The 27,661-nt window shown below is 42.2% G+C and overlaps 2 protein-coding genes across 6 annotated transcripts in view; one reads left to right on the top strand and one right to left on the bottom strand.

The window, feature by feature from the left end:
* FAM227A (family with sequence similarity 227 member A) overlaps positions 1–27,661 on the top strand; it is a 410,174-nt gene that overhangs the window by 316,667 nt on the left and 65,846 nt on the right. The window lies entirely within an intron of this gene.
* On the bottom strand, positions 4–25,328 carry GTPBP1 (GTP binding protein 1). Of its 3 annotated transcripts, XM_042469239.1 has the most exons (13): positions 24,951–25,328; positions 23,806–23,917; positions 21,368–21,548; positions 18,481–18,829; positions 16,389–16,512; positions 14,617–14,731; positions 12,677–12,821; positions 12,358–12,540; positions 11,123–11,258; positions 7,620–7,798; positions 5,145–5,345; positions 3,820–3,861; positions 4–3,155 (listed from the first exon to the last, which is right to left on the bottom strand). In XM_042469239.1, exons 1-13 carry the CDS (start codon positions 25,137–25,139, stop codon positions 3,063–3,065), a joined length of 2,049 nt encoding a protein of 682 aa, XP_042325173.1. In that variant the 5' UTR covers positions 25,140–25,328; the 3' UTR covers positions 4–3,062. The 3 variants fall into 3 exon arrangements, with proteins under 3 accessions (XP_042325173.1, XP_042325174.1, XP_042325175.1); XM_042469240.1 differs by lacking the exon at positions 3,820–3,861 and having other exon boundaries at positions 24,951–25,327; XM_042469241.1 differs by lacking the exons at positions 3,820–3,861; positions 5,145–5,345 and having other exon boundaries at positions 24,951–25,327.

The following is a 27,661-nucleotide window of genomic DNA, read 5'->3' as shown; positions in this document are numbered from 1 at the left end:
TTATTTTGACATTTTTAAGAAACCTCTCTTTTATTTTTCTGTCTTTTTTTTTTTTACACCATGCCAGCCTCAGTAGTCCTTAAATGCTGGTCACAAAATAAAAACACAGTACTGTGTGATTTTTAAAAAAAGTTTTTTAAAAGGAACTTTTCAGCACTGCCCATTCCTTTCAGAACTAAGGAATAAAAGGATAAAAAGAGTGGGGGAAAGTATACCACGCAGGTCTTGCATTCCCTGGGAAAGTGAAGGCAATGAGACTCGTGTACTTCTTGATGTCACTATAGCACCAGTGGCATCGAATGGAGCAGGTTTCCATCTTGCTTTAGCCACTTTATATTGTCCTCCTCTGAAGGTGCTATTAATACTGTAGCTGCCACAGATCATGTCCAGCAGACTTCAAACTAGGGCTCAGAAACACTGGCTGGAATCCTGCATTGCGGTTGTAAATTCATAACCTAGAGTTAAGGACCTGTAACTGCTCTATATTCACAATCATGATATATGATCATGAATGCCCCCCAAAACCCACCTTAAACTCCAGGAAGCTGCTCTGAGTGATGGAGGTCTGTAGCCAGTCACATATTCTCCACTTACATTTTTTATGATGACACAACCAGCCCCCTCAACCTCAAAGCATACCACATTATGAAGGACCCCACTTGACTGGACCACAGACTTCTATCACTTGGCACATCTTCTTGGAGTTGAAGGAGGGTTTGGAGCAGGGACGTAGCTAGGATTTTAGGAAGGGGGGCCAGACTAAGTGCCACCATTATAATGGGGCTTAGGTGCGGCGGCGCAGCAGCACACACCATTCATTTTTCTAATGGAAGAACCCCCCCCTTTGGCTATGTCCCTATTTGGGGGATTGAGTCATTAGGTCAATCGTAGCTACATTTATGTGGCTATGAATGCAATGCAGGATCTCAGCCATTTTCTTTTTGGATTGAAGCTTCCTGAATTCCTCAACCAGCATGGCCAGTGGCTGTGTGGACTGAGGGATTCTGAAGGTTGTAGTCCAAAAAGGTAAGTTTCTAAGATCTGTGTTAAACTGTCTTCCCTAACATGGTGCCTTTCAGATGAGGTTGGACCACAGCTCCTGTCACTCCAATGAGCATGTCAGTTTGGGTGATGAGGATATCATTCAACCCAGCCAAGAGCACCAGCTTGAAGTACTCTGGCATAAAACACAACTATTTCCTTTTTAACGTTCAATTTAACCTTCAAGGAACTCATTCAAAAACGTTTGTCAGGATAGAGAAAATCAGAGAGCAATGGAGGGATTTTTTTTTTAAATTACAAATTTTGTGGCCTGGTCTTCTTCTTTTAAAGCAACAACATGATGCCAGTTAAAAGAAGTCAAGTCAGAATGAGTGCCTCAAACAGACACAGCAAACAACTTCTATCAAAGTTATAAAAATCACAAATACATATCCAAATCGGAAAGCAAAGCTCAAAACCAGGTTCAGCAAACCTCAGGTTGTCTCTGTAAAAGGCAAAACATTTATGACTGCCATGGCACAGTTAACATTCTCAGGAGGGAATGAAACAAGCGGAGGGGGGAGATGGGAGACAATCTGGCCTTTTAACACTGTAAGTGCTCAGTGATTTACCAAATGTGAAGAGAGTGGTGTGTTCTTGCTTTTACAAAGTATGTAGGGAAAGAGCTAGAAAACATTAATTTTTTGAACTAGAATTCCTATTACCTCCAGTATCCATGCTGGCTGTGGGTGCATCTGGGAGATGTAACCCAAAGTAACTTTTTCAAGCCCTGTACAGACAGCAGACATCACTGACAGTGCCTGTCCTTGAGCATTTGGAAGCCATGGAAATGAAATCAGCAAGTCTCTCAAAGCCAGAAACCAAATTGCACTGTCTTTACACCCCACTCTATTATGAAGACATAAGCTGAGATCCTACTCTACACATAGCTCCACATGCAGTTCATGGAGAAGCAGCTGCTCTTAGTTTGGCTGGGAGGAGAAAGAAATGCAGGTGTGCTCTCAAACAGAGTGCAGCTGCCTTTTCCTTCATCCAGCTCAGAATAGTCAGGGGCCTTAAGTGTGGGAAGTTTTTTGATGGAATGCAAAGGCAAGTGGATAGTCCTCTGAACCACACCCAAAAAGGGCCTTACATGCACATATGTTACATTTGTGCATACATATGTCACTAAAAGGATGCCAGCCTTAGCTAACTTCAAATCCAGATGCAGTCTCCATGGAGCATTCCTTAACTGGCTTTGCAAGAAATGGGTTTTTTTAACATTTTGAACACAAGTTTGAAAAAGGGCTGTGCAAAATTAACAGGGACTGTTAGAAGCCACCAGCTTTATCATTAAGACAAGAGAAAGGAGTGTTTTTGTGGTCACGACTTTGTAATGGACTTTGAAGATCTAGAATCTCATTTTAATGCAAACCAGGGGAGGATGCATCTTTGAGGGATATCCTTCATGCCAATTAACCCATCACAGCCATTGCTACATTATAACAAGGGAGGCCTGGCACTCCTGTAGAACTACTCTGGTGCCAGAAGGAAGGAATGGTCACATCCCAAACAACTGGCACACTTATACTCTTAAAGGGCTGAGAGTTGCAGAATCCCTAATGAACAAGACACAGGCTTAGTTTTTTTTTTTGTTTTTTTTAAAAAATGGGGTGTGGTAAAAAGAGAGAAGGAGGTAGGTACCTTTTTTTGTATACCTAGATTCTCCTGATTCTTCATATGAACACACACCCACAAACATACACACACACGCCATAATAAAAACTAATAAAAATCATGACTAAGAGCTCACGATGTACAAAATGTTTTGGGGATCAAGGGAAGAGAAGGCGGCAGGTCTCTGAAGGTGGTCAGTCCCATGTGTGCTTTGTCACCTTCACTAGCTTAAGTCACAACCTACCCCCCTCCTTTTCCAATTCCTCAGTCATTCTCCAGGAAGGGAAGAAGAGAGGTCCAAAGCAGCCAATCAGCTGGGATTTTGGTTATGCTGCTCTGGGCTTTTTGGATTGATGAAATGGAGAGAAGGGGGGATGAATTCCTCAGTGATGAAATAAAGACGTTCAGCAGCCACCAGCAGGAGTCATGATAGCCCCTTGAGCTTTCACTTTATGGCGCTGGCCCCCACGTCGCCGGCCACCTCCTCCAGCCTTTGCCTATTGGGGTTGGGGAGGGGGAAAGAGGAAAAGAAAAAGAAATAGCCACGGTAAAGGTTCAGTGGACAAGAGACCATCTGGATCCCATCACTTCAATCTGAACAAGAAAAATTGGAGCGGACAGTATAAATCTAAGGAAAGCACAAACGTAACCAACTGGCAGGTTGAGACTTTTTCATTCAGCTGGGTCTTCAGCAACTGATTTGGTTTGATGGGAAAGGGGCTCCCCCTCCCCTTTGATTGGTGTGCTTTCAATTTCCTTTGGTTTTTAGTTTAGTTTTGTTTTTATTGTACTTGTATTATTTTATTTGTAAGGCACCTGGACTCCCCCTCGTGGGATAGAAATTCATCAATAAGTACTCATAAGGCTGAGGGGGCATGCATGTGTGCTCAAGAGTGTGGGCTCCAAGAGAGGAGAATGAAAGGAAATCTTTGTCCAGCCCGGTGTGGCCCACTTACAACTTTATCATAAAGAGAAAGAAAGGAAGAGACCATTATCCTTTCAAGTCTATCAGCAGCTCTGGAAGCAAGTGAAGCTTCTACTGTAGCAAATAAGAGTTTGAAAGGAAGAGAAGGGGAAAGAAAGGAAAGGAAAAGATACAGTCAGTGTGGCCTTTGTTCCCCAAGACACACAAGCCAAAGCAGCAAGAGAATGTAGAAATACCTTATTGCCCTCCCGGTTGTGGGACTCCTCCTCCAGTGCAGGCTGAAGGAAAGTGTTAGAAAGACAGAAGCAGAGGTGAACAGAAGGTAACAAACACCCAAGACACTGGACAAAGATCAACAGAGAGCGACAGCAGTTCCTTGTTTGGGCACTCCTATGCATGACTTCAGAATCAAACCCCACTAATTTCAATGTGACTTACTCCAGAGGATTATTAGAATCACAGCCCAAAATAGTCCACAACAAGAAAGCAAGACAAAAACCAGTAACTGTATACAGAGGCTTAGACTGAGCACCACTCCAAGAAGAGGAAGATGGCAAAGCAACATGGGAATTGTTATAACACCAAGGCTCAAAGTAAGAGATCTATTCAGAATCTTGTCATCCCACCCATAAAGCACAATCTAGTGCTTGCATTCAAGAGTGTTTCTTTGCTGCCACAATGAGACATTTACCAGTTTCAGCAGGAGTTTGCAGTTAATTTAAATCACACCTGTCCAACCTAGAAGATGGCTTACATTAACACTACATCTAAAACCACTTCTAATGTTTAAAAAAAACATGGTAAGTGGAGAACAACACCCAAGAAGATTAACAGGAGGAGATAGATCTCCCATTAGAAAGATCAGTAAGACTTGATAGCCTCTGGAACAAGTATATTTTACACCTGCTTTCAGAAAGCAAGACACCTCCATAATTCACCAATGAGTTCATTCTCCAACCTTCAGGTAAACACATAAAAACTCTTTCTCCTTGCTGAGGATTTCCTTATCTCACATGGCAAAGGGACACAAATTGCAATCCAGAAATTGCAATAAAGCTGAAAGGTTCATATAAGAAATACAGACATCTCAAAATTCATTTCAAGATTTGAAACTCAATACTGTGTATTAAAAGCCCTTATCAGATTAGATCAAGACAAAAAAAATATCATATTACTTCTTAAGGTAAATCCAGAGGCTTTCAAATTTTGATGAGAATATATCAAATAATTTTATTAGATTTCCATTAACAGGGAAATTGCTTTTTCCCACACTACAACATGACTCTCCAATTAAGTATTTCCATTTTTGAAGAAATATGTGCTATGCATTTGTACCAGTCTACGATTGGAAAAATGTAACATACACTATGAATGACCCGCAAATGCCCTATTTTTATGCTTCTCCCCTGAAAGCCAGCCATCAGTGTTGTTGCACAAGTCTCGGAAATGAAAAAAATCTGGCTTCTCTTCAGGACTGGCATTTTACTATGGAAAGCTTGAGAGCAAGGAAAGATAATACTTTGAAACAGGAAAGAGATACTGCACAGGCCATTCTGCATACCTGGGGTTGTTGGGCACTAGATGAGGCTGATGGGACTGCTGCCACTGAAATTGCCTCTTCTGCCACTGTGGGAGTCATTGCTGCCATGCCAGCTTGGGCTCCCCCTTCCTCTCGCTTGGTCAGGGGGCCTTTTTTTGTCGACTGCATCTTGATCTGCTGGGGCTTGGAGTTCATTGGAGAGTTATTTGTGGTCTGTAGTAACTGTCAGTGAGAAAGAGATGGACTGGGGTTTCATGTGTGTGGTGATATTTGCTCTAAAGCAAAGAAATGACTAAGTAGAGCTCACTTTGGACATTAAGAAGGGATTTAAGCAAAGATGTGAATTCTGCATACTATACATGGTCAGTGGAGAGGGGGGCTCTTTTGTAGTCCCTTGAACCCTCTGCCTCCCAATCACATACACACAAAGATAAAACAGAAGACTGTGCCTCTATAAGCCTTCAGAGGGCCCGATTATTGGGGTAAAACAAGGAGTAAGCCCCCATCTTGTTTAAAGCCCACCCCCACCCAAAATCCCTTGAAACAAATGCAGAAGTGAACTTCCAGTCACCTTTATTGGAAATTTGAAGTATAGACTCATGGAGAGTGTAGTGAGAAATGGGGCAGGGGCAATCCATCCCTGACTTGGATACACAGAAAAGATTAGAATCTCTTTCAAACCACTCAGTTACAGATGTTTGATACTGCTTAACTATCATGGCTCCATCCTACAGAATCCTGGGATTTCCCATTTCATCATGTATTTAGAATTCTCTTACACAGAGCTCTAACGCTTCACCATACTACAAACCCCAGCATTCCTATGCAGCGATGGGAGTTGAAGTAGCATTGAAGTGCTTTAACTGTGTGATTGAGGGATTTAAGACTGGGGGAAGCATACCCTCTGCTTTAGGAAAATCTCATTTGGGCATCTACAAGTACTTCCTTTGCACCTTTTCTGCAGCAAGAAGGGGAGAGACATGAACAAGGTTCATTCTCTCTCTTTTGCTTATATACCTCTCCTTTCACTGTTCTCATTCTCCCTGACTAATGGGTAGTTGGAATAAGCAGTGATGTATTCAGGTTTTTTATTCCAAGACAAATCGAGTCTCAAGTCCTCGCAAGATACTTTCAAGTCAAGTCTCAAGTCTGGGAGCCATCTTTAACAGAAAAAAGAGGTTTGGGGGGAGGCCTTTAATAACTAGAAAATCAAGAAGAGGTGCACAAAGTTTGGTAAAAAAAAATCTCACAAAGGGAACAGCAAATGCATTAGGTAATGGGCTTGAAGTGGGAGGATCCTTCTAAAGTTTTCAGTTTTCAAAAGCTCCTCTGATGTTCAGTGGAGTTAGGCTGTTGAGCAGACCTTAATCTCAAACCCATTGCCTAACACATTTGCTGTTTCTGAATAGAGTTAGACCAGCAAATTGGTTGCTAAAAATACAGAAGTCTGGAGTTGAGTCAAGTCAGTGCATCATTTATTTCCACGTCAAATCACTGAAGTGACTTGAATCCAGTTTGAGTCCAAGTCAATCGGCTGAAGTCTATATCACTGGGAGCAGGCAGTCAGACTTTACATTTTCTTTCCCACTAGATATGCTGCAATACAATGTTCATCATCCCCAGCCAGCATGAGTGATGTATTCCAAGGTATTTTGGGGAGATGGAGAAGACTGACCTAGGTCATGCTTCAAGAAGGCACTCCAATTTTTTCTACTCAATCACAAAAGCCCTCTTCAGTTAGTAGACAGGTCCCACTGAGAACGTATCCATGCTACATATATAAAGCATTTTAACACCACTTTGAGTGTCATGATTCTACCCTATGGAATTCTGTGATTTGTAGTTTAGTGAGGCACCAGAGCTCTCTGACAGACCAGGCTGAATGCCTCATCAAATTATCAATCCCAGGATTCCACAGGATGGAGTCATGACAGTTAAAGTAGAGTCAAAATGCTTGATTTCTGCAGTGTGGAAGACCAGTAAATCCCTATGGCCTTAAATAGAGGACTACTGCCCTGCTGTCTTTATAGATTTAAAGAAAGAACCCAAACAGATCTCTCCATCCATAAAGGAGAGCAGATGGTGCAGAGCAGGCAGTTGTTCTTGCCAGAAAAAAAATGACAAAGAGAAGACAGCTGGAGAATTTAAGGGTTCTAAATGAATGACAGGATACATTCTCGCCCTAAACATAGAGAGAACTCAGAAAGAACCACTTTGGAATATAACATCTTGTAAAGCAGAGGTAGAAAGTGTATGGTCCCCATGTGCCCCATCAAAGCCACCAGTGTAACCATCACCAGACCTCCTACACAAAACCATCAACCCCTCCAAAGGAAAACAGTGCTCCAGGAAGCATGCTTCTCCACATTTAAGCTATTTCAAAAAATTTGATGCACAAAATGGGGAAGAGGAGGCAGAAACATGCTTACATCACCCTGGAGAGCTCTCCTCCCCTTTGAAAACCCACACACGATCTTATCACAAACCTTTCATTACCTTGGTGATAGTACCCACAGCTTTGGTCCGCCCCTCACGGAAAACCAGCCGCTGGTCTATGTGCAGGTACTCCGGGGTCTTGATGAAGCGGAAATGAACAGTTGCCTTGTCACCTGTGCGCAGGCAATCTTTATCCATGCTAAGGATAGTAGCCGTTTGGCGGATGCTGCCACAATGCACTGTGAACAGAAAGATTCTCACTGGTACTCAGAAAGCATGAGAGAATGGATTTTAACAGCAGAAGTTATCCCAAGCCACTCCCACCATACTGCTATAGATGGGGACTTTTCCACTCACAACACAAGCAATTTTGAGTTTCTTTCTGTGACCATGGGACTTCATTTTGTACCCTACCACCCTGGGCAGGGGAAGGCAACTAAGAGCCTACATCCTTTAGGGAGGGTATATTTCCAGCCACTTTAAAACACGTGGCGGTTGAACCACTCCTGAAAAAATCCTCCCTTGACCCCCTGGTGGGAAATAATTATAGGTTGGTCTCCGTTTTACCATTATTAGGCAAAGTGATCGAGAAAGCAATTGCTTCCCAGCTCCAAGCAGTCTTGGAGGAAGCTGATTATCTAGATCCATTTCAAACCGGCTTCAGGACAGGATACAGAGTTGAGATGGCCATGGTTGCCTTAGTCGATGATCTCCATCTGGGCAATGACAGGGGAAGTGTGACCCTGCTGGTGCTCTTGGATGTCTCAGTAGCCTTCAATACCATTGACCATGGTATCGTTCTAGAACGCCTAAGGGAGTTGGGAATCGGAGGCACTGCGCTCCAGAGTTTCCATTCCTACCTCTTGGGTAGGTTCCAGATGGTGATGCTGGGGGACAGTTACTCCTCCAAAAGGGAGTTAAAATTTGGCATCCCTCAGGGCCCATTCTGTCTCCCATGCTGTTCAACATTTACATGAAGCTGCTAGGTGAGATCATCCGGAGACATGGGGCGGGGTGTTATCAATACACTGATAACACCCAAATATGCTTCTCTATGTCTCCAACTGCTGCAGTGAGTAAGGGTGGCATCTCTTCTCTGAATGACTGTCTTGGGTCGGTAATGGACTGGATGAGGGAAAACAAACTCAGATTGAATCCTGAGAAAACAGAGGTACTTGCAATAGGAACCACAAGCCAGGGAAGGGGTTTTGCCAACCGGTCCTGGATGGGGTCACACTTCCCCTAAAGGACTGTGTTCGCAGCTTGGGAGTGCTCCTGGATCCGTCCCTTCAGCTGTCATCTCAAGTTGATGTGACGGCCAGGAGCGCTTTCTATCAACTTCAGTTGATACACAGCTGCTTCCCTACCTGCACCAGGGGCACCTTCAAGCATTGGTACATGCGCTGGTAACATCTCGTCTTGATTTCTGCAATGCACTCTACATGGGGCTACCCTTGTGCCAAGTTCGGAAGCTTCAATTGGTCCAAAACATGGCAGCCAGATTGATCACCGGTACATCTAGGTTCGACCACATAACATCGTATTAGAAAATCTTCACTGGCTGCCGATCAGCTTCCGGGCGCAATACAAGGTGTTGGTTATCACCTTTAAAGCCCAACATGGCTTGGGTCTAAGATACTTGTGGGAATGCCTCCCCCTACATAGTCCACCCCGCACTCTCCGAACCTCTGTGAAGAACTTGTTACAATCACATAAGACCAGATTAGTGACAACTTCCCAGACGACCTTTATTTCTGCTGCCCAAAATTATGGAATGACTTGCCAGAGGAGATCTGTCTTATCACCACCTTAGATGCTTTCAAGAAAGCTGTCAAGATGGATCTCTTCCAGTGGGCCTTCTCACCTGACCTGGGGTAAATAGCCTCATTCACCTTAATATTCCATCTCATCGACTGTTACTTATTAAGGAATTTTAGCTTTTAACTTTGTTATTGTATAATGGGAAGCGTTATTTTTGTTGGATTTATTATTATCGATTGTAATTGTACTGTATTGTATAGTTGAGTGTATTTTATCCAGTTGTAATCCTGCCTCGATCTGCAGGGAGAGGTGAGAAATATAATAATAATAATAACTATTATTATTATTATTATTATTATTACATGTATCCAGCCTACCAATTTTTGTACCCCCTGCTGAATTTGTGTCACCAAGTTTTTGGCTATGGTAAAAGAAAAAATCCATCACATTTTAAAAGAGGCATATAGGTGTTAGCATACCCAACACCCCCTGCACTATCTATCGGGTCATGATAACCTTTGGAACACCAGGAAGTTTTCCCATGGAAAGGGCATGCTGACCCAAAGACATGCGAAGGATCTGAGTAATACTGAAATAAAGGTTAAATGGGTTTGCTGATTGCTCCGTCCTCCCCTTAGGCTTTCCTCGTATCCTCTTGCACTGGAGACAAAAGAGATCCCATTGTACTAAGACGAGTAAGACAATTTTTCTTACCTACTCCCTGCCATGTTCCCAACCAACTTCCTTGTCCACCTATTTTGGAATTATCTATCCAATCTCTGTTTTGTTAACCCTAAATTAAGCCCATCTACCAAAAGTACAGTGGACCCTTGCCTTACGTGGGGGATCCGTTCCACCCCCCCCCCCCGCGTAAGGCAAATTCCGCCTATGCTTGAGCCCCATTCACTTGAATGGGGCTGGTGCGCGCAGCAGCAGGTGCACCCCACTCATCTGAATGGGATGTGCCACCCCTTGCGCCCTGCGCGGCTTGAACACATACGCTCAAAGCCATGTATAATGCGGGCACACTGTACTCTTGTTTGTCAATTCCACAAGAGAGCAACCAAACTCTTTGTACTTCATGTGGGAATGTTAAGTACCTCTTGAGGACAGGATATCAGGTATAAAGATGTCTCAGAGTCAGTTGAATACGAAGTGCAAGTGCATACGTCTCATTTGCCTTGTAATGAAGACAAAATGTGGCTTTTTTTGGTGACTCAGCAGTGTATCTGGCTGCAAGGGTAGAGTGTGGCCTCAGATGGGTTTGGGGGAGACAATATTTTCTCCCTCCCTGGAGGCTGTACACTCCACTCTAGAGCAAAGTATGTTGAACTGTGTGTTATGTTACATTTTTCCTGTTAAATCAAAGACCCTGTTAAACCACAATGGCAATTTTAAAGACTGGAAGATTTCCCAAAGCCAAAGAGACATCAAAAGATAATACATAACATAGTGTTTCAGTGTGTAACCTGTCACAGACCTGTTTTCTTTCCCTTACACACACACCACGTTCATAACTTCTATGAGAGAGATTAGAGAGACCAAAACTGATTTTCTTTATGGCTAACAACTGGACCTACAGCTGAAGCATGACTTTTAAGTGATGCAAGTCAAGTATTCCAGGTGACAGATCAAACAGCCTCCTGGCATGATTCTGTTCAGTGGAACTTTCTGTCATCTTCAACATATTTGTGGCTGCTTCTTCTCTGAGTTCTTTAAGTATGAGCAACCACAAATGGGTTCAGTATCTCAGGACCAAGGCAGAAGGTACTTGTAAGGAACTCCGGAATCATAACACATACCCATTGCCTGATAACGAGGACTGATAGTGGTTGGGTGATGCAGCACTAGAATCTCTGCTTCAAATTCCCAAGAAGCTTGTGGATTCAACCGAGGGGAAACCATCACCATGCCTTTCCGGATAGAGGAGCGCTTTATCTGGGAGCAGAACAATTTAAAGCAGGATTTGGAAATCAAACTCCTTCAAAAAAACCAGATTATTTCCACAGCTTATTGCAGGAAGAAGGTCATGTGAGCCCTCTAAAAGACAGCTACCCTTGAAATGGAACATGAGGGTAATCCAACAAGCATTTTTCAAAAAAGAGAGCAAAAAGCATACAAGTAGAGTAACTACTGACGGTTTTGGTCAGCATCAATTTCCTATCTTTAAAGACAACCTGGCCCTGAAGCTCACCCAAAAGACTCCTGTACCTAAGGTTGCAATTCTAACATTACCATGCCTAGCCCCATTGAGCTCCATAGACTTACTTCTGAGAAAAAGAGCACAGGATTGCATTCTAAGGCAAAGGGGGAGAATTATGCAGCCCTCTGGATGCAACTTTCAGCATTGCTAGCTTGCATTTCCAATGGTGAGAAATGCTAAGAGTTGCAGGCCACGCCATCTAAACAGCCATGCAACACTTAAATACTGGAGAAAACTGTACAAAATCCTCAACGGTCTACTATTCTTCCCAAAGATGTTTGAGGAAAAGCTATTTTTTTATCTTAAACTGAAGAATTACAAATATTCTTTCCATCTTTGCTTCTGAGTAAAGACACTTAGTATTGCACAACATGTTGTAATTCTGCTGCAATCAGTTGGGAGAAGCAGGAAAATAAAAATAAACTTATTATGTTATTTAGAATTAATATTCTCCAAGTAAAAAATGAGGCATCAATAATAATAATAATAATAATAATAATAATAATAGCTATAATTATTTATATCCCGCTTCTCTGTTACAAAAACAACCAGAACGGATTACAATTTAAAATTCCAACAATACACTATGTAATAGCCCAATCTTCCCTCCCCACTTAAAACACAATTAAACATATGACAATTAAAATATTCTATTAAACAAAACATAAAACAAAATTATACATAAAATGTTCAGTTATTTTCTAGTCTACAGCTCCCAGAGTCCCACAGCTCACATGGTTAATGGGCACGTGGTCTGGAGGATTCTGAGTGTTATAGTCAAAAAAGCAACTTTTCCACACTCTGAATATCCACATCAGTGACATTCACATTCACCTTTTTCAGAGCAAAGGAAGCAGTCTGGCCTCCCCGCACCTCTTTGACTGGCATGCGTTTGCGGTGGATGGACTTCACAGCAATGGGTAAAAAGTTGCCCAGTGGGTCTGGGCCAAGAAGTAAGGTGTCATTTAACTTGATCAGGCCTCTTAGGGTTGTCCCAGACACCACTGTCCCAACTCCCTACAGACCAGGAAGAAGAGGAAAAAAGAACTGAATTAGTGACACAGAGTAACAGCAGAATCCAGTCATCTTCCCCATCCTTTCTCAACCCTGGGAAATATGGCTGAAGTGACCTTCCCAGCATCACTCTTCTTACTGGAACAGAGTAAGTGTCATCTATTTGGAATTCTGCAGGCTCCTCTTCCCTGTAACTGGTCCTTGGAGACAGAAGATTCAGAAACATCTTAAGTAATTCCAGGTTCTCACCAGTGACATTAGAAATCTGGAATATTGGGCACATCCTAATGGGGAAGAACAGAGAGAAGGGAAAAAAATTATAAGTTATATTCATGAGTCTTTGCTATCTGTATCTTCATATTTTCAGAGATATGCCCAAAGGCTTGGGTTGGCATGTTGGAAGGCAAATACCATACAAAAAACACTGATTGTTGTACCTCCACTATAAACACTAAGGTCTGGATCCTACTGATAAAGTAGGAGTAGAACATTAAATCTGTGGGATTTATATAAATGTTGACTTAACATTCAGCTGTTGATTAAATGGGATTACATCAGTTTGGACCAACCAAAAAGATTTGCGTGTAAGATCAGAGAAGATTTGCATTTAAATCCAAAGGGTGGGGAAATATGGCCTCCATACAACCCTTGGGGACACATTTTGCAGCTCCCTGAAGCCCTCCTGAAGCCTTCCACAGCTTCCAGATCTCGCTATATATGTGGCCAGTTCTCACACACACACACACACACACACACACACTATATATATATATATATATATATATATATATATATATATATGCATGCACGCATGCATGTTTGTGTGTGTGTGTGTGTGTGTGTGTGTGTTTAAATGATCAAAACCAGCTCAAAACCACTATCAAACATGGCATTTTGCCCCACCGTTCCCAAACCCTTCCACAATGTTTAATCCTCTCCCCAACTCCTCCCAAGTAGCTCAAAGTCAACAAAGGACAAAATCAGAAGCGATGTCATTTCCAGTTAGGTCCAGAGTGTCAGTGTGGCACCCGTGGGGAGGAGATTTGCAGGGATGAAAAATGCTCCCCATCCAGTCCACAGTTGCCCACTTCCATGTCTATGTCTCTGGTTTTCCCCTTTCTAAAACAGATTATCTTCTGCCTAAAACAAACTGCCTTCTGATCCATACACAGAACTAGTACAGTATAGTGTTTGTCCCTATAATAAAGCAGTGATTCTCAACCTCTGCTCCTCTAGCTGCTTCAGACTCTGACTCCAGAAACTCCAACCAGCATGGTCAGGAATTCTGGGACCTGAAGTCTAAAACATTTGAAGGACCAAAGGTTGAGAACACTGCAAGAAGGGAAGAGCAGATAACTGAGACTGAGCCAGACCTTTTGCCAAGCCACTCTCCTCAGCTATCCCCCCCCCCCCCCCCCCGCTTTTTGCCATCCTTCCCATTTTCTCCCATCTGCTGCTTGCTCCCATTCCTTACAACCTTTCTGGATGCCAGACATGGACTGAAAGCAAGAGACAACTTCACATGGCCTTCCCAGTATCTCATTTCCCAGTTGCAGCACGTGTTTAAAAAATGTTCCTGAGAAACACAAAAAGCTTCAGTCCTGGACATTTCTCTCAACACTCTCCTGATCACTCCATTCTGGGGAACTGTATATGCATTCTTTACTCCAAAGCAAGGGAATATCTGAGCCTCCAGATACTGTTAAACTGAAATCCCCATTTGCTCTAACCAGCTTGGCTAATGGTGAGGGCTGATAGGAGCTGCAATCCAACAGTATCCAAAAAGCCATACATTGCGCCAACCTGGATGATCTTTCACTAATGTTGTGCACCTGGCTAACAGGACTAAAGGCACAGGTCCATAGATGACATTGAGGATCTCTGCTATTTAACCTGTCAAAGATAGCAAACTGCGGCACTCCAGATTGGGGTGGACTACAACTCCCATCAGCCCAAGATTATGCTGAAGAACACTGGGAGCTCCAATCCAACATTTCAAAAGCCTCACTTTGCCCACCCCTGATGTATATGTAGCTCATCTTGCTACTGTGGCTTCTTTATTTGCTTCTCCTCTGTCACCTTTCTGAGCTGAAGTTGGAGGCAGTCACAATAACATCATCCTTGCTCTGGACCAGCACAGGGATCTTCCGGCATCCTGGAGACTTCAGTAATCGCTGCAACAGCTTCAGGGTTTCTTTTTAAATAAAATGAAGAGAATTAGGCTAATATTATCTTTGTTATATTTAACATCAATCAGTTTGTTAAGAATGAGACTGGTTAAGCTTCAAAATGGTATCAGCTACTGTTCAAGAAACAACTCAAGGGCTAGAAATAAATGGCAGAACTCTTGTGTTCTCAATGCCACTGAAAAGACCTGTGATCTCCCAGATGTGGTATTAAATATCCCAGCATTCCTGACCACCCACTATACTAGTTGGCTCTGTTTGAAGTTGATGACCAAATAATTCTGTAAGGCTACAGCTTCTCCACTGTAGCATACATGTAATCAGAATGGATACTAATATAGTTTTCAGATTTCCTAGAGAAATAGTGCTCAGAACCTAATGTCTGTTAACAAACCAGAAGAATAAGCCAAGATGTCATTAGTGATGGCTGTTATCTTCCCACCAAAGTGGTATCTATTTATCTACTTGCCTCTGCATGCTTTTAAACTGCTAGGTTGGCAGAAGCTGGCACTAGCAATAGGAGCTCACCCCATGATGTGGCACTTGGGCCTCGAACTGCCAACCTTCCGATCTTCCAATCGTCAGAACTGGCATCTTAACCACTAAGGCACCGCATCCCTAATATATCATATACTACTCTTTAAAATGTAAGAATAAACATGGCTGAGTATTAACCAATTATCTGAAACATATGAAGATAATTGCCAGAATCTTCTGTTCACTATGTCGACCTAGTTACGCTGGCATAGTAAACCAAGATGATTCTGGCATTAATCGTATAGAATAAAGCCATCAATTGTACAGAATACATGCTCTGTCAAGGCCACCTTTAGCTTCAACTCTGAATAGGAAAACATTACAGAAAACAACCAATTGTGGGCACAATACTCAGGCAGTAAAGAGATTTTAGACATCATTTTCTTGTAAACCTACTTATGGAGAAGAGGGGATAAAAAAAAGCAAACAGTTGTTCAATGTGAAGTCGAAGGTTTTCATGGCCGGCATCCATGGTTTTTTGTGTTTTTTCAGGCTATGTGGCCATGTTCTAGAAAATTTTCTTCCAGACGTTTCGCCAGCATCTGTGGCTGGCATCTCTGAAGATACTGGCCACAGATGCTGGCGAAACGTCAGGAAGAAAATTTTCTAGAACATGGCCACATAGCCCGAAAAAAACACAAAAAACCAAACAGTTTTTCCTTAGCCTTTTCACCATATCAAATGAAATGGTTTTGAAAACTGCAACTATGAGAAGTGGACTAGAGAGAACAAACTTTAAAATGTTCAAGGAAGGAAATCTTGTAATAAAGGAATGAACAAGGTTTGTTTAAAAGTAGAATGAAAAAAATACAAATCAGGAATTGGCAATGACTGGAAAGAAGAGTACAGTCAGCCCTTTGTATCCATGGGGGTTCTGTTCCGGAACCACCCTCATGGATGCAGAAAGTCGTGGAACCTCCAGTCCCATTGCTTTTAATGGCAGCATGTCTGTATGCACCATCATTTGGGTGAATGAGGCGAGGCCTTCCATGGATGGCAACCCCAAGGTTTGGGCAGGCCAACTGTATTTTAAACTCAGTCTCCAGTTTATCTGCATGCAGCTACCAAGAGAGAAGATAGCATACACTTTATAGTAAAGAGAAGATGATTGTGTCAACATTCACTTACCTTGGAGAATATTGGCAGGACACATGTCAATCTTGGTCACCACCACAAAGACTGGGACATTGAGTGCCAATGCCAGGCCCAGGTGCTCCTTGGTCATCCCAACAATCCCAGCATTGCTACCCACCTGCAACAAACAAAGCATGAGGAAAAAGATGGGAAAAACAGGTGTGGGTAGACAACCACTTCTAAAATTCTAGCTCAGAACCAAGGCCTGGAGACAATTAGCCTTTTGGAGGGAACATTTTTACTGTCTTTACAGTGGATCCTTGTTATACGCTGGGGTTTGGTTCCAAGATCCCCCGTGTATAACAAAATCCGTGTATACTCAAGTCCCATTAAATATAATGACAAAGCAAAATGGTGTTCCTAATAAAAAAATGGAACATCAAGGTAAATTTATACTTTTTTGGAACATTTTCAAACCGTGTATGCTTGAATCCGTGTATAAAAAATCCATGTATAAGAAGGGCCGACTGTATTACCAACATGTCCAACAATGGCCAGTAGAGTCTTTCCTTGCATTTGGATTAGGCAAAACTATGACTCTGTACTACCTTTATTGTAGGAGTCACTGGCTCAACTTGGACAACTATTCTCATATTTCATGAATTGAGAAATAGTGCTCAGAACCTAATGTCTGTTAACCAACCAGAAGAATAAGCCAAGATGTCATTAGTGATGGTTTATGAAGCTGGGAATTAGCATCCAAACTACACTACTATTTCAAAGAGATATCACCTGAACTATCAACAGTGTTCCTCACAATGTATGGCAGCAATGGGGAAAGGGCAGCCCTGGACCTCACTTCTGTGACCTTTAAAGCTCCTCTGAGCATCCTCTTTTTAAAAATTTGGCATGATTTTTGGGTGAAACAAGTGATATGAAAGCACTTCCAGTTACATTTTTTACAGGATATAGATGAGAGAGGAGGTATTTTGGTATGTGCTGGGTGAGTACAGCCTGCTATGGGGGTGAAAGTCAGGCAGGAAATGTCCCCCGATTCCTGCACAACTGCCGAACCCAAGAATGTATGGACTTGCATCATAAGAACACAAACATCTGCAAACATGTCTTCAAACAGCAAGCGTGAGCACCTAGTAGTGAGATGAATTGTTGATGGGTCAGCACCCCTGCCTGTTGAAGCAAAATCTAAACTAAAGCATCTCTCCATCATTGTATCTTCTCAAATATCTACTTGTCCACAAATAATTCCTAGGCTTTTCATGTGAACGGAACATATACAATTCAAAACCAGTGCAGGACTATACCACATAATAGTTTGCTTGTTATCATAGAAATAGATCCACGAATGTAGACATAACCTAAGTCAGTTCACATTATGTAATTGTGGCAGCAGTGGGTATCATCTTACATGATTCCCAAATAACTATCAAATCAAAAACTTGAAAAGAGGGGCCACACTTTTATGGCTTCACACATGTTATATGTGGTATATCTGACACTGACATACAGCAGGGGACACATAACAATGAACGTCTGCTAATGTCATGGAGCATGTGATTACACTCATTGTTTATATAGCCACTAGCCCCATATCTGAACCAGAAGCATGAATGGAGAACTTAGTTCCATCTGTAGTGAAGTCTGGAAGACAGCCAATGCTTGACTAGGGGCTAGAACAAACAAGCAAAATACGTTGGCTTCCTGGCAGCTTGGGAACATGCCGTACACATGACACACACCCCCAAGCTGGCAGGAAGCCGCCATGAAACTATCTGGCCATTTACACGGCAGCAGCTTTTCGGTGCTCCAGTAGCGTAGAGTTTAGATTCCACACATCGCATGAGCACTGAACAGCCACTGTGGCAGCAGAGCAGGTGCCCTTTTTCCGGTGCAAAGTAATATGTTGCCATCCCTAAAGCTACTCATCATTTTGTACTGTGAGATTATCCTTTTGTGGAGACTACATGAGCCAAATCACATATTAACTTTGGGATTTCTGAACACTGCCCGACAGTGGAAATTTTAACATCTACTATGTTCAGTAGCACCGTAACAGTACAGTACAGCAGATGCTGATGCTAAATAGTCATTGCTACTCTTGGCATCACACCACACAGAGATGGCTTACCATCAGCATACAAAAATCAGGTAGATGCCCAGTCATGCCAAAGACAGTAGTCTTCAGGTACTTCTCATGTCCAGCCAGATCAATGAAAGTGATGACCTTTGTGGATTTCTCGCAAATCTTAGTCCACTCCAAACTTCCACCGTGGCTGTCGGGCTTGTTCACAACATTGCCCTCACTGTCAAAGCCCAAGATGTCATTGCCCACACTGCTGGTACGGCCCGATTCAATCTCATGCTTATGGCGAAAAAGCTTCTGCCGAGCAAAACCACGTCCATTGTCCAGCTCACCATGGGTGAGGACACCCAGCAGAGTGCTCTTCCCAGCATCCACATTGCCAACCACTGCTACCCTGTAGGAAAGCAGAACAAAACTGTTTTCACACACAAACATTTCAAACAGCTCTCTCAGGGCCAGCCCTATCATTAGGTAGTATGAGATAGCTGCTTTGAGCAACAGAGTTGCACTGTCATGAAAGGAGAGCAAATTGTTAGTTATTCTATTTGCTTTTATTGTGTTTTTAGTGCCAGGTATGAGGAGAAGTTCCAGAAGAACTTGTCTGGCTTTGGTTACTATGCAATTTGATATGAGTGGTTGTGGAGGACAAATGTCTTAGCAAAATGTCTTAGGCTGTTTCTGAACTCCCTTGTTCTACCTAAGAGAATGTTCTCCAACATATTTAAGAGACAAGACAATCACTAAGGATCCATTCTTAAGTTGGAGTAATTCTCCCCTCTCTTATAGATTACATAGAAAATATGTAATGGATTGCTAAAACTCTGAAAGAGATAACTAAATCAATCCTTTTGCTTAAAGTCTGGCTGTGATACGAACAAGAATCTAGCCAAATTGTGTAAGATGGTATAATTAATACTGAAATGGCATCCCTGATACCAATGTCAATAACCAAAGTTCTGGACAATGCTATCCTTAAGATAACAATTTCTGTCCTGTTATCCCTCAGTGGTAGTACTAGCATTTTAAAAAGTCTTATAATGTAGATGCACTGTGTGACAGAAACGTATTTATGGCACAATAAAGGCTATGTCATATTGCTCTAATTGTTATTGTTATTGTCATTATATTTGTATTAACTTTTATATCCCACCTTTTTCTCAGTCTGGGAAAATGAAGAAAAGTTCCTCTATCAGGGATTTGCCCACAATAATTCAAACAATCTTTAAGAAAAATGATAAAGACAGCAAAGAAAGCTCAGGAACCAGAATAAAGCTTGCACAGCAAAAATGTCACCCTGAACTGAGGCTAAGTTCAAAACAGAGAACTGGATATACAGAAAGCCACACCCTGGAGAACTTTGGAAGGCAGGTTTAACAATGGAGGATGCTATAAGGTGTGTATGTGTGTAGAACCTTCCCGCTCCACAGATATTGATAAGTAGAGACTCTGGGACAAATCTTTAATTGAGCCAAGACAATTTCCTTCGTCTATTGTACTTTATGAGATTTCATGAAGGGGATATAAGAATCTCAGTCTTGTATTCACCTACCTACCTACCTTGTCACACATAACCCTGTCTCAAAAGTGCATGTGCACACTCCACATGGTCCATGGACCTATTTTGTTTCTTAACAACACAAAGTTTTGAATACACAGAAACTTCATGTATAACATTTTCTAAGAGTTGGGTATGGGCTGCATAAGCCTCTGTTAAGTCTACATGCCATGAGACTGTGGCTGTATTTCTGTATTAAGAAGCGTTACACTCAGTCTGCATAGCTATATATCCTTGCCTCGTCCCAACAGCTCTCAAGTCATGGGAAAGACTACTGCTATTTACCAGGGGAGAGGGGAGAAAGGGGAAGGCCGCTCAGATGAGTAAGAAGGAATTGACTTGGCTTGGAGGTGGAAGAAACAAGGGTGTGCTCAGAGGAGTGCACATTCTTTTCTCTTCCTCTCAGAGTCCAGACCAGCTGCATCTTCACCATCTGAATTGCCTCCCTCCTTCATCTCTCCACCAGATAGCTGCAATGGCTTGATAGCTGCTGGGGTGAAGTTTTGCACAGGGCACAAGAGATTACAGAATATAGCCTCCTGCACTCCATTCAAAAATAAAGATACACACATGTCAGTCTCACTTACATGCACGTGTGTTACTAACAGGATGCTGTTTGTGAATAAGTCCTAAACTAGAAAAATTTCTTGAGATACTTCTGTACTGTTAGTAACAATTGCATTTTTTTTCAGTCAGATACCAATTTTACAAAACAAAGCTGGAAGAATATTTCCAATTTTTAAGTATACATTTGGAAATTTCAGGAAAAAGCTTTTCATGCTGGGCTGAGACAGATCTGAGCAAAGATTAGAAAAAGGTGAAAATCTAAGACAACAACCTCAGCTATTCTGTTTCTTTAATTCCTGGTACCTAAAATTCTGGCAGAAGAGCAGGGTATAAAAACTGAATGAATGAATAAATGGAATTTGTCAATTCACAATATATTGTTTTGTTTGATTCTTCTGAGGATAAAGAGAAAATAAAAGTCAACCTATTCACTGCCCTAGAAGTCAAATACCATTTCCATGATCCAATCTATGCCAGCCATCCCCCCACCAGCCCTCCAAAAGATCTTTCAAAATCTACAGAATAAAAAAAGAAAAAAGAAGAAGAAGCAGATTTCTCATGTTTGATGAACACAAGGGCATGGCTTGAAGAGTAATATACCAAGAGAAAGTAAAAAAGATTGTCTGAACCAATCATGTGCTCACGAGTCTACCCACCAACAGCTTGTACAACAAAGTATACAAAAGCAAGAGAAAATTTAATTAGCAAGGAAAAACTGAGTCACTTCCACAGTCCAACCAGAGTAACCAGCTTCCTATCAGGCTGCAAGAGAAGCCTGCTGACTAACACTCCCTCCACTTATTTCCTTACCTGACCTCCAAGAAATCGTTGTCACCCACACGCTTCCGAACCAAGTAATCACGCACTTTGCCTCCCGCCTCTTGGTGTTCCCGCAAGAGGATTACATCTGCATCAATTTGCTCTGCCATGCTCTTCACGGTTGCATATGAAGCTTCCATGTCTGCATCACTGAGCCCATACTCAGTCCCATCTGGGTAAGCATTGGAGAGAAAGAAAAGGGGAACAGATACAGAGAGTACTGTTTTGCCATTTCTTCTTTACTTGATAGAGTAGTGAATTTCTACTCTGCTCTATAAGTAGAGTAAGTTGTCATTAACACAAGTTCATTTTCTACTGGAAGAGGTCTGCCATATATAGAATAGGCCAAAAAAAAAATGGTTGTACATCCCAAAAGCTAAAGTTTGAACTTTAGATTCAAAAATGAAAAGGAAAAAAAATTTCAGGACCCAGCAGGTGACCCTGGGCAAGTCACCCTCTCTCAGTCTTTGAGAGAAACAATGGCAAATGTCCTCTGAATAAATCTTGTCCAGAAATCCCTATGACAGGATCACCATAATTCAGAGTCAACTTGAAGGCACATAACAACAGATCTGAAGAACAGGGGTGGACAACTTCCCAAGAGCAGGGGGACACATTAGACCCCTTGCCAACCAACCCACTAGGGGCTGCACTTGCTGATGCACTGCTGAAATCTAGCAGCACAGCATTGAAAAGGCTCTGCATTTCTTTACAGCAAGGCAAACAAAAACGACTCAGCTAATTTTGAAGCAGAAATCACACTCTGTAAAACACAATTCTATTTTAACTCAAGGCCATACTTTCCACACCACTTGTTTTCAGTCAAAAATGTGGCAAATGAAAAATACCATTTTTGTTGTCCTACCAAAATTCAGCAGCAAGTGTTGGGTCAGGAACTATAAATGGGCAGCGGGATCACATGTGGTCCAAATGCTGTCCACGCCAACAATAGAAGCAAACACACAAAATCAAGGAAGCACCAATGACAATTCCAAATGCTTATGTGATACCTTGAGCTGTTCACTCAGCCCAAGCTGGATAGTAAAGATCTAGCAGTGTGTGTCAGGGGTGACACATTGCTTTACTACATCAAACTCCTACTCATCAATTTCCTTATTCCACTTCTCGAAGCTACAGCAAGAAGAATACCCTTGAATGTAAACCAAAGGTGGGAATTATGTGGGCCACAGGCCTTCAGAGTCATTTTTACAGCTCTTGGGCCTCTCTCAGTTGTCTTCCCACTGCTGATTTATTTATTTATTTATACTATATAAGAATTGTTGTTCCTTCAAAACAAAACATACTCTGCATTTCTTGTTTTGCCTTAACTTTTGCCCTGCCAAAGGAGGCTTACTAAACTAGAAGCAGACTTTCACCCACTTTCATTTTCATTTGTTGGGGGATACTGAGGCCTGCGGTGCTTTCTAAGAACAAAAAACCTGGTCCTAGGATCCTCAGGACCTGCCCACCCATTCTAAATAATGATTCCAATACAGAAAGCTATACTGGTACGAAGGACAGGACCTCAGATTTTCAGAAATGTCCTAATATTAAACATGTGCAAAAAGGAAGGTCTACAAAGGCCTCACGTCTACTTCAGATATTCAAGTGCAGAGGAATGCATACATGCCCCATGTCCATGAGCTGGAGCAAATTTTATTTGGTCACTGATAGTTTCTCTTTCTTTGCAGATTGAGCTAGTTGGTGCTATCTTCCCTCCTGATGTATGTGCCAAAACCTCTGGTTACTTCAAAGGAGTCATGGAGCCTTTTATCTTTTACATTCCAAGGAAAGAAAGGGGGGGAATACCCATCTCACTTGAAAAAATGGGAGCGAATTAAATTAAATTAAAAATGAGAGTGAACATTTGAACTTGCTTTGCTGAAAATGAGAACACATATGCACAAAATGAAAAAATCCAACCATTCACACATATGAAGAATGGAAATACAAAAATACTGTGAAAGCTTCTATGTTCTATAATTATGTGGTCAAACAATTTTTTAATTATTTTCCTGGATAATTGTATATATTAGATTTTCTTTGTATGATATGCCTTGTTTGAACATGTATAAATTTAATAAAGGATATATATTTTTAAAAATACTGTACTGTGAAAGCTTTGCAGTACATTGCACCATCTTCAGTGGATTGCCTTACGCTCTGACTTATTCCAATATAGGTTGGTGTTGTTTATTGAAAGTGCTCTCTGTTGCTATCGCATGAGGCAATATGTGGCCAATACACTTCAAAGCATTAGTCACATACAGGGAAGGTGAAATTAATTTGTTACTATGAGGAAATACAAGTTCTTAACTCTCAAGTTTTAACCACCCCTTTTCAAACCCTATAACTCAACCCATTTATGTTCAGCCACTGTTACACATTAACGTTTTATCTGTGGTACTGGAGAAGGAAACCATGCTTACCTGATCCTTGTCCAATGATATAGATGGTCTCTCCACAACCTTCATCCATCCTCTCCCACATCTGACGGAGTAAGCTATCGTATTGTTCCGATGTCGGGCTCACCATTACTAGCTAAATACAGAAATAAAACATCCTTCTTGCTGTTTCTGATTTTGTAAAGCCAACTACATGACTGGAGAGACAACTGATTTCTCAGAGATCACATTCTCTCAAAAATGTTTATCTGATATACATTTCAACTGGATCATAAAAAGACCCTTAACTTATCCTCTAAATGGATGAAGTTCACTCTGGATTAGATTTTATTGTTTGTTTTCGTTTTGATCTCCAATATTAGAACAAAAGCTGGTGATTCTGCTGCCAAGAGCAACTTCAGAAAGAGGGTCTCATAAGAGAGCAGTGTCACTTTGCCATAGTTCAATAGACGCAAATAAGCTCAAGAGGCTAATGTTTTATATAAAGCTCTTCTGGTGTTTTTATAGTGGCTTCTATTTACTCCCAGAAAGAGGTCCTATGCCCAACCTGTTAAAATGGCCAATTTTGACAAATAGACATTTCTGGGCTTCTACCAGTTTCGTGTCAGAGCTCCTTAAGTAATGCTCATCTGGCAGGGAGCCAGGCATTCAGGGCTGGATGCACATTCTTTGCTTTGAACAATGCCTCTTGATCCAGACCAGAACAGGTGCCATAGGATACCATGGCCGTCCCATACGTGGCACACAACCCCCCCCTCCCACATTTCTTCATGACATGCCTCTAATATTTGGGTATTAACACTTTAATAGCTCATAAAAAAATAAGCAAGAATGCTAAACTTACACTAAACTCCATCTAGAATAGCAGAGGGAGACTAAGACCACAATCCACCATCCTAAATACTCTGACATGGAAGCAAAGTCCCAACGGAAATAGAAAACTCCCAGAATTCCATAGCAATGAGCCAGGCAAAGAGTTAAAGCGGGTCCAAACCGGGTTAATGTCTCCATTTGGATGCAGCCTCCGTGTGCCACGTCCACAACCTTTGGAGACACGTCCCCAGGAGAGGCGACTCTGTAGAGACCTGGGTTCGAATCCACCGGGGCTGACCTTGAGGAGGAAGAGTCACACTCTCTCAGCCTCGGCTTAGGCCTGAAGCAGGGCCTACCTTGCTGGTCAGATCCAGCTCCGGCTCCCCGTTCAGCATCTCGCCGTCCTCGCCACCATCAAGGCCTCCGCGGTGAGGCCCGGAGGAAGCCTCCGCCGACTCCCCGCCGTCCTTCATCGGCTCCGGGGCGAACATGGAGGCCGGCACCGGCGAGCCCCCCATCGGGGAGCGACTGCGCTCCGACGCCATCTTACACAAGCCCCGGCCTCCTCTTTCTACACAGCCTGATTAGCATAGGCCCGCCCCCGCGCGCAAAATTACCGCCTGCCTTGACCAATAATCGCGGCGTTGCTGCGGCAACCGGAGGCGAGAGCTGCTTAATATGCAGATAAGCCACGCCTCTTTCTAGACGCTTTCGCTTCCCCTCCAAGTATCCCAGTCTATCAATCGGGGTCTTTTAATATAGCCCCGCCGCGGCCAATGGGAGGGAAGAAGGAACGCGTGACGGACAATGCTTCGAACCAATAGTGTTCGGGTTCTAAACAAGAGGCGGGATCTTTTAGTGTAAGGCGGAATAATGACAAGAGGAGGCCATAGGTGGAAAGAAAAGGGGCGGGGCTTTTACCTTATTGGCCAATAGGGAAGCCAATCAGATTCCAATACCCTTTTTATGGTCTGAGGGGGATTTCCTCTCTCTCTTGGGATACTGTAATTCCAAGCAAATGCTGATGAAACAGAGTTGAAATAAATCTCTATGGATGGCAATGATCCCCTGCAACCCAGAAGTCAATAATGGAGCCTATTTCCTTCTTTTTTCTGGCCTACAGTTGGGTTCAAAGTCCCTAAAAACACATTTTCCTCCCCAAAAGACACTGGAACTTATTATTATTATTATTATTAACATTTATTTATAGTTTGCACAGTGCTTTACAAATAAAAAAAAAGCAACAAAAAGAATAAAAAACAACATTACACGATCAAAAATATCTCTAAAATAACACTAGTTACTATACAATAAAAACAAAAGTTTCTATTCAAGTTACACTTTCTGAGGTAAAACTCATTTACCTCACCCAGTGCTTTTACCTTTTTTTAAATTGTATACTTTACATTTAAAGAAATGATCTGTTTTATTCCTTTTTTAAACTGTCATTTCTGTTAAGTTTTTCATGGTAGTTTTTAAACTGTAAACCGCTTCGAATACCAATTTGTTTAGGGAAAGCGGGGTACAAATCGACATAGCCTGCATCTACATTGGAGAAATAACCTGGTTTGGTACTGCTTTAACTCTTTTCTGGCTCAAGACTATGGAATTCTGGGAGTTGGAGTTTGTTGTTGAGCCAGAAAAGAGTTAAAGTGGTACCAAACCAGGTTCTTGGAATAGCATTCATTGTTTCTGGGCTACTTCCTGTTACTCCCAAAATCAGTGGGATAATGAATCTGTGCTGGGATGCAGTCCAAACTTGAAAGGTGGTATCCAAGGTGCTGAACCTAATTTGAGAGTGAGGGGTCAATATCTTGAATAGGCCCTATACATAAGATTTAATGTCCCACTGACACTGGATCATAGGTCCAAAATTCACCTCAGAAATAATCCAGTTTGAGACTGGGTTTGGGTTTGAATCTCCCTCATCTGAAATACTCCACAATATTGGCCCCAAACACACTGCAGAAATAATCCAGTTCGAGACCACTTTAACTGCCCTGGCTCAATGCCCTCTCTCAACCAGTGCTTTAGACCGAATAACATGGCTTTGGACTAGGAACATGCTAGCCGCAGAAATAAACCGGTTTGACGCCACTTTAACTGCCATGGCTCCATGCTGTGGGCTTCTGGGGACTGCAGTTTCTTGTAGTACCAGGGCTTTGTTATGTATCCTACAGAGCTGTGTGTGTGTTGTGTGCCTTCAAGCCATTTCTGACTTATGGCGACTCTAAGGTGAACCTATTGTGGGGTTTTCTTTGCAAGATTTGTTCAGAGGAGAGTTGCCATTATTGCCTTCTCCTGAGGCTGAGAGAGGAAGACCACATGCCAGATGGATAGACTGAATCAGGGAGGCCACAGGCTTGAACCTTCAGGAGATGAGCAGAGCAGCGGAGGACAGGGGTCTTGGAGATGTCTCATCCACAGAGTCACTATTGGTTGATTTGGGGACAGTTAGCAACAACAACAAATAATAATACAAGTGGCCCTCCATATCCACTGGTTCTGTATCCAAGGATTCAATCATCAACAGCTTGAAAATATTCCAAATAAATAAATAAACCCAAAAAGCAAATATTGATTTTTGTCATTTTGAATAAGTGACAAGATTTTACTACTGTACTGCATATAATGGGACTTGAGCATCTGCTGGTTATAGTATTCATGGGGTGGTGGCCCTGGGACCAAACCCCAGCAAATACCAAGGGCCCAATGTATTCATTGATACTGACAGTGGTGATGATGGTGGAAAAGGGAGGTACCATGTGGCATTTTGAGAAGTTATGAGGAAAACAGAAGTTTGCCCTCTGGAAGGAGACAAGGATGATGCATCTTCTGAAGCGTTTGCATCTGATCATTCTAGGTTAATTTAAAAACTGTTAACACGAATCTTTGCTCTTGCTGCTTTTCCCATGCTATCCAACCTACGTCATCGTAGAGCACCAAAACCAGCACATTTGCTGCGACATACACTTTTATGGTCCCCAAGGCCAGCTTTGTTGACTGTGTGATGTGGTCAGCTGACTTGGTTAATATGCCCTTGCACACACAAAGAAGAAGGAGAGTT

Source organism: Sceloporus undulatus, chromosome 5 (assembly GCF_019175285.1).
Source record: "Sceloporus undulatus isolate JIND9_A2432 ecotype Alabama chromosome 5, SceUnd_v1.1, whole genome shotgun sequence".
Taxonomy (NCBI): Eukaryota; Metazoa; Chordata; class Lepidosauria; order Squamata; family Phrynosomatidae; genus Sceloporus; species Sceloporus undulatus.
This window is presented reverse-complemented; position numbering and strand designations above follow the sequence as displayed.

Coding starts and splice junctions, on each gene's coding strand:
- GTPBP1 (XM_042469239.1), bottom strand. CDS start 25,139: ATGGCGTCGGAGCGCAGTCGCTCCCCGATGGGGGGCTCGCCGGTGCCG. Junction 14,732..16,388: donor TCCTGCCAATATTCTCCAAG/GTAAGTGAATGT, acceptor TTATTTAAAAAG/AAACCCTGAAGCTGTTGCAG. Junction 11,259..12,357: donor CTTCCTTTGCTCTGAAAAAG/GTGAATGTGAAT, acceptor TTCTGCTCCCAG/ATAAAGCGCTCCTCTATCCG.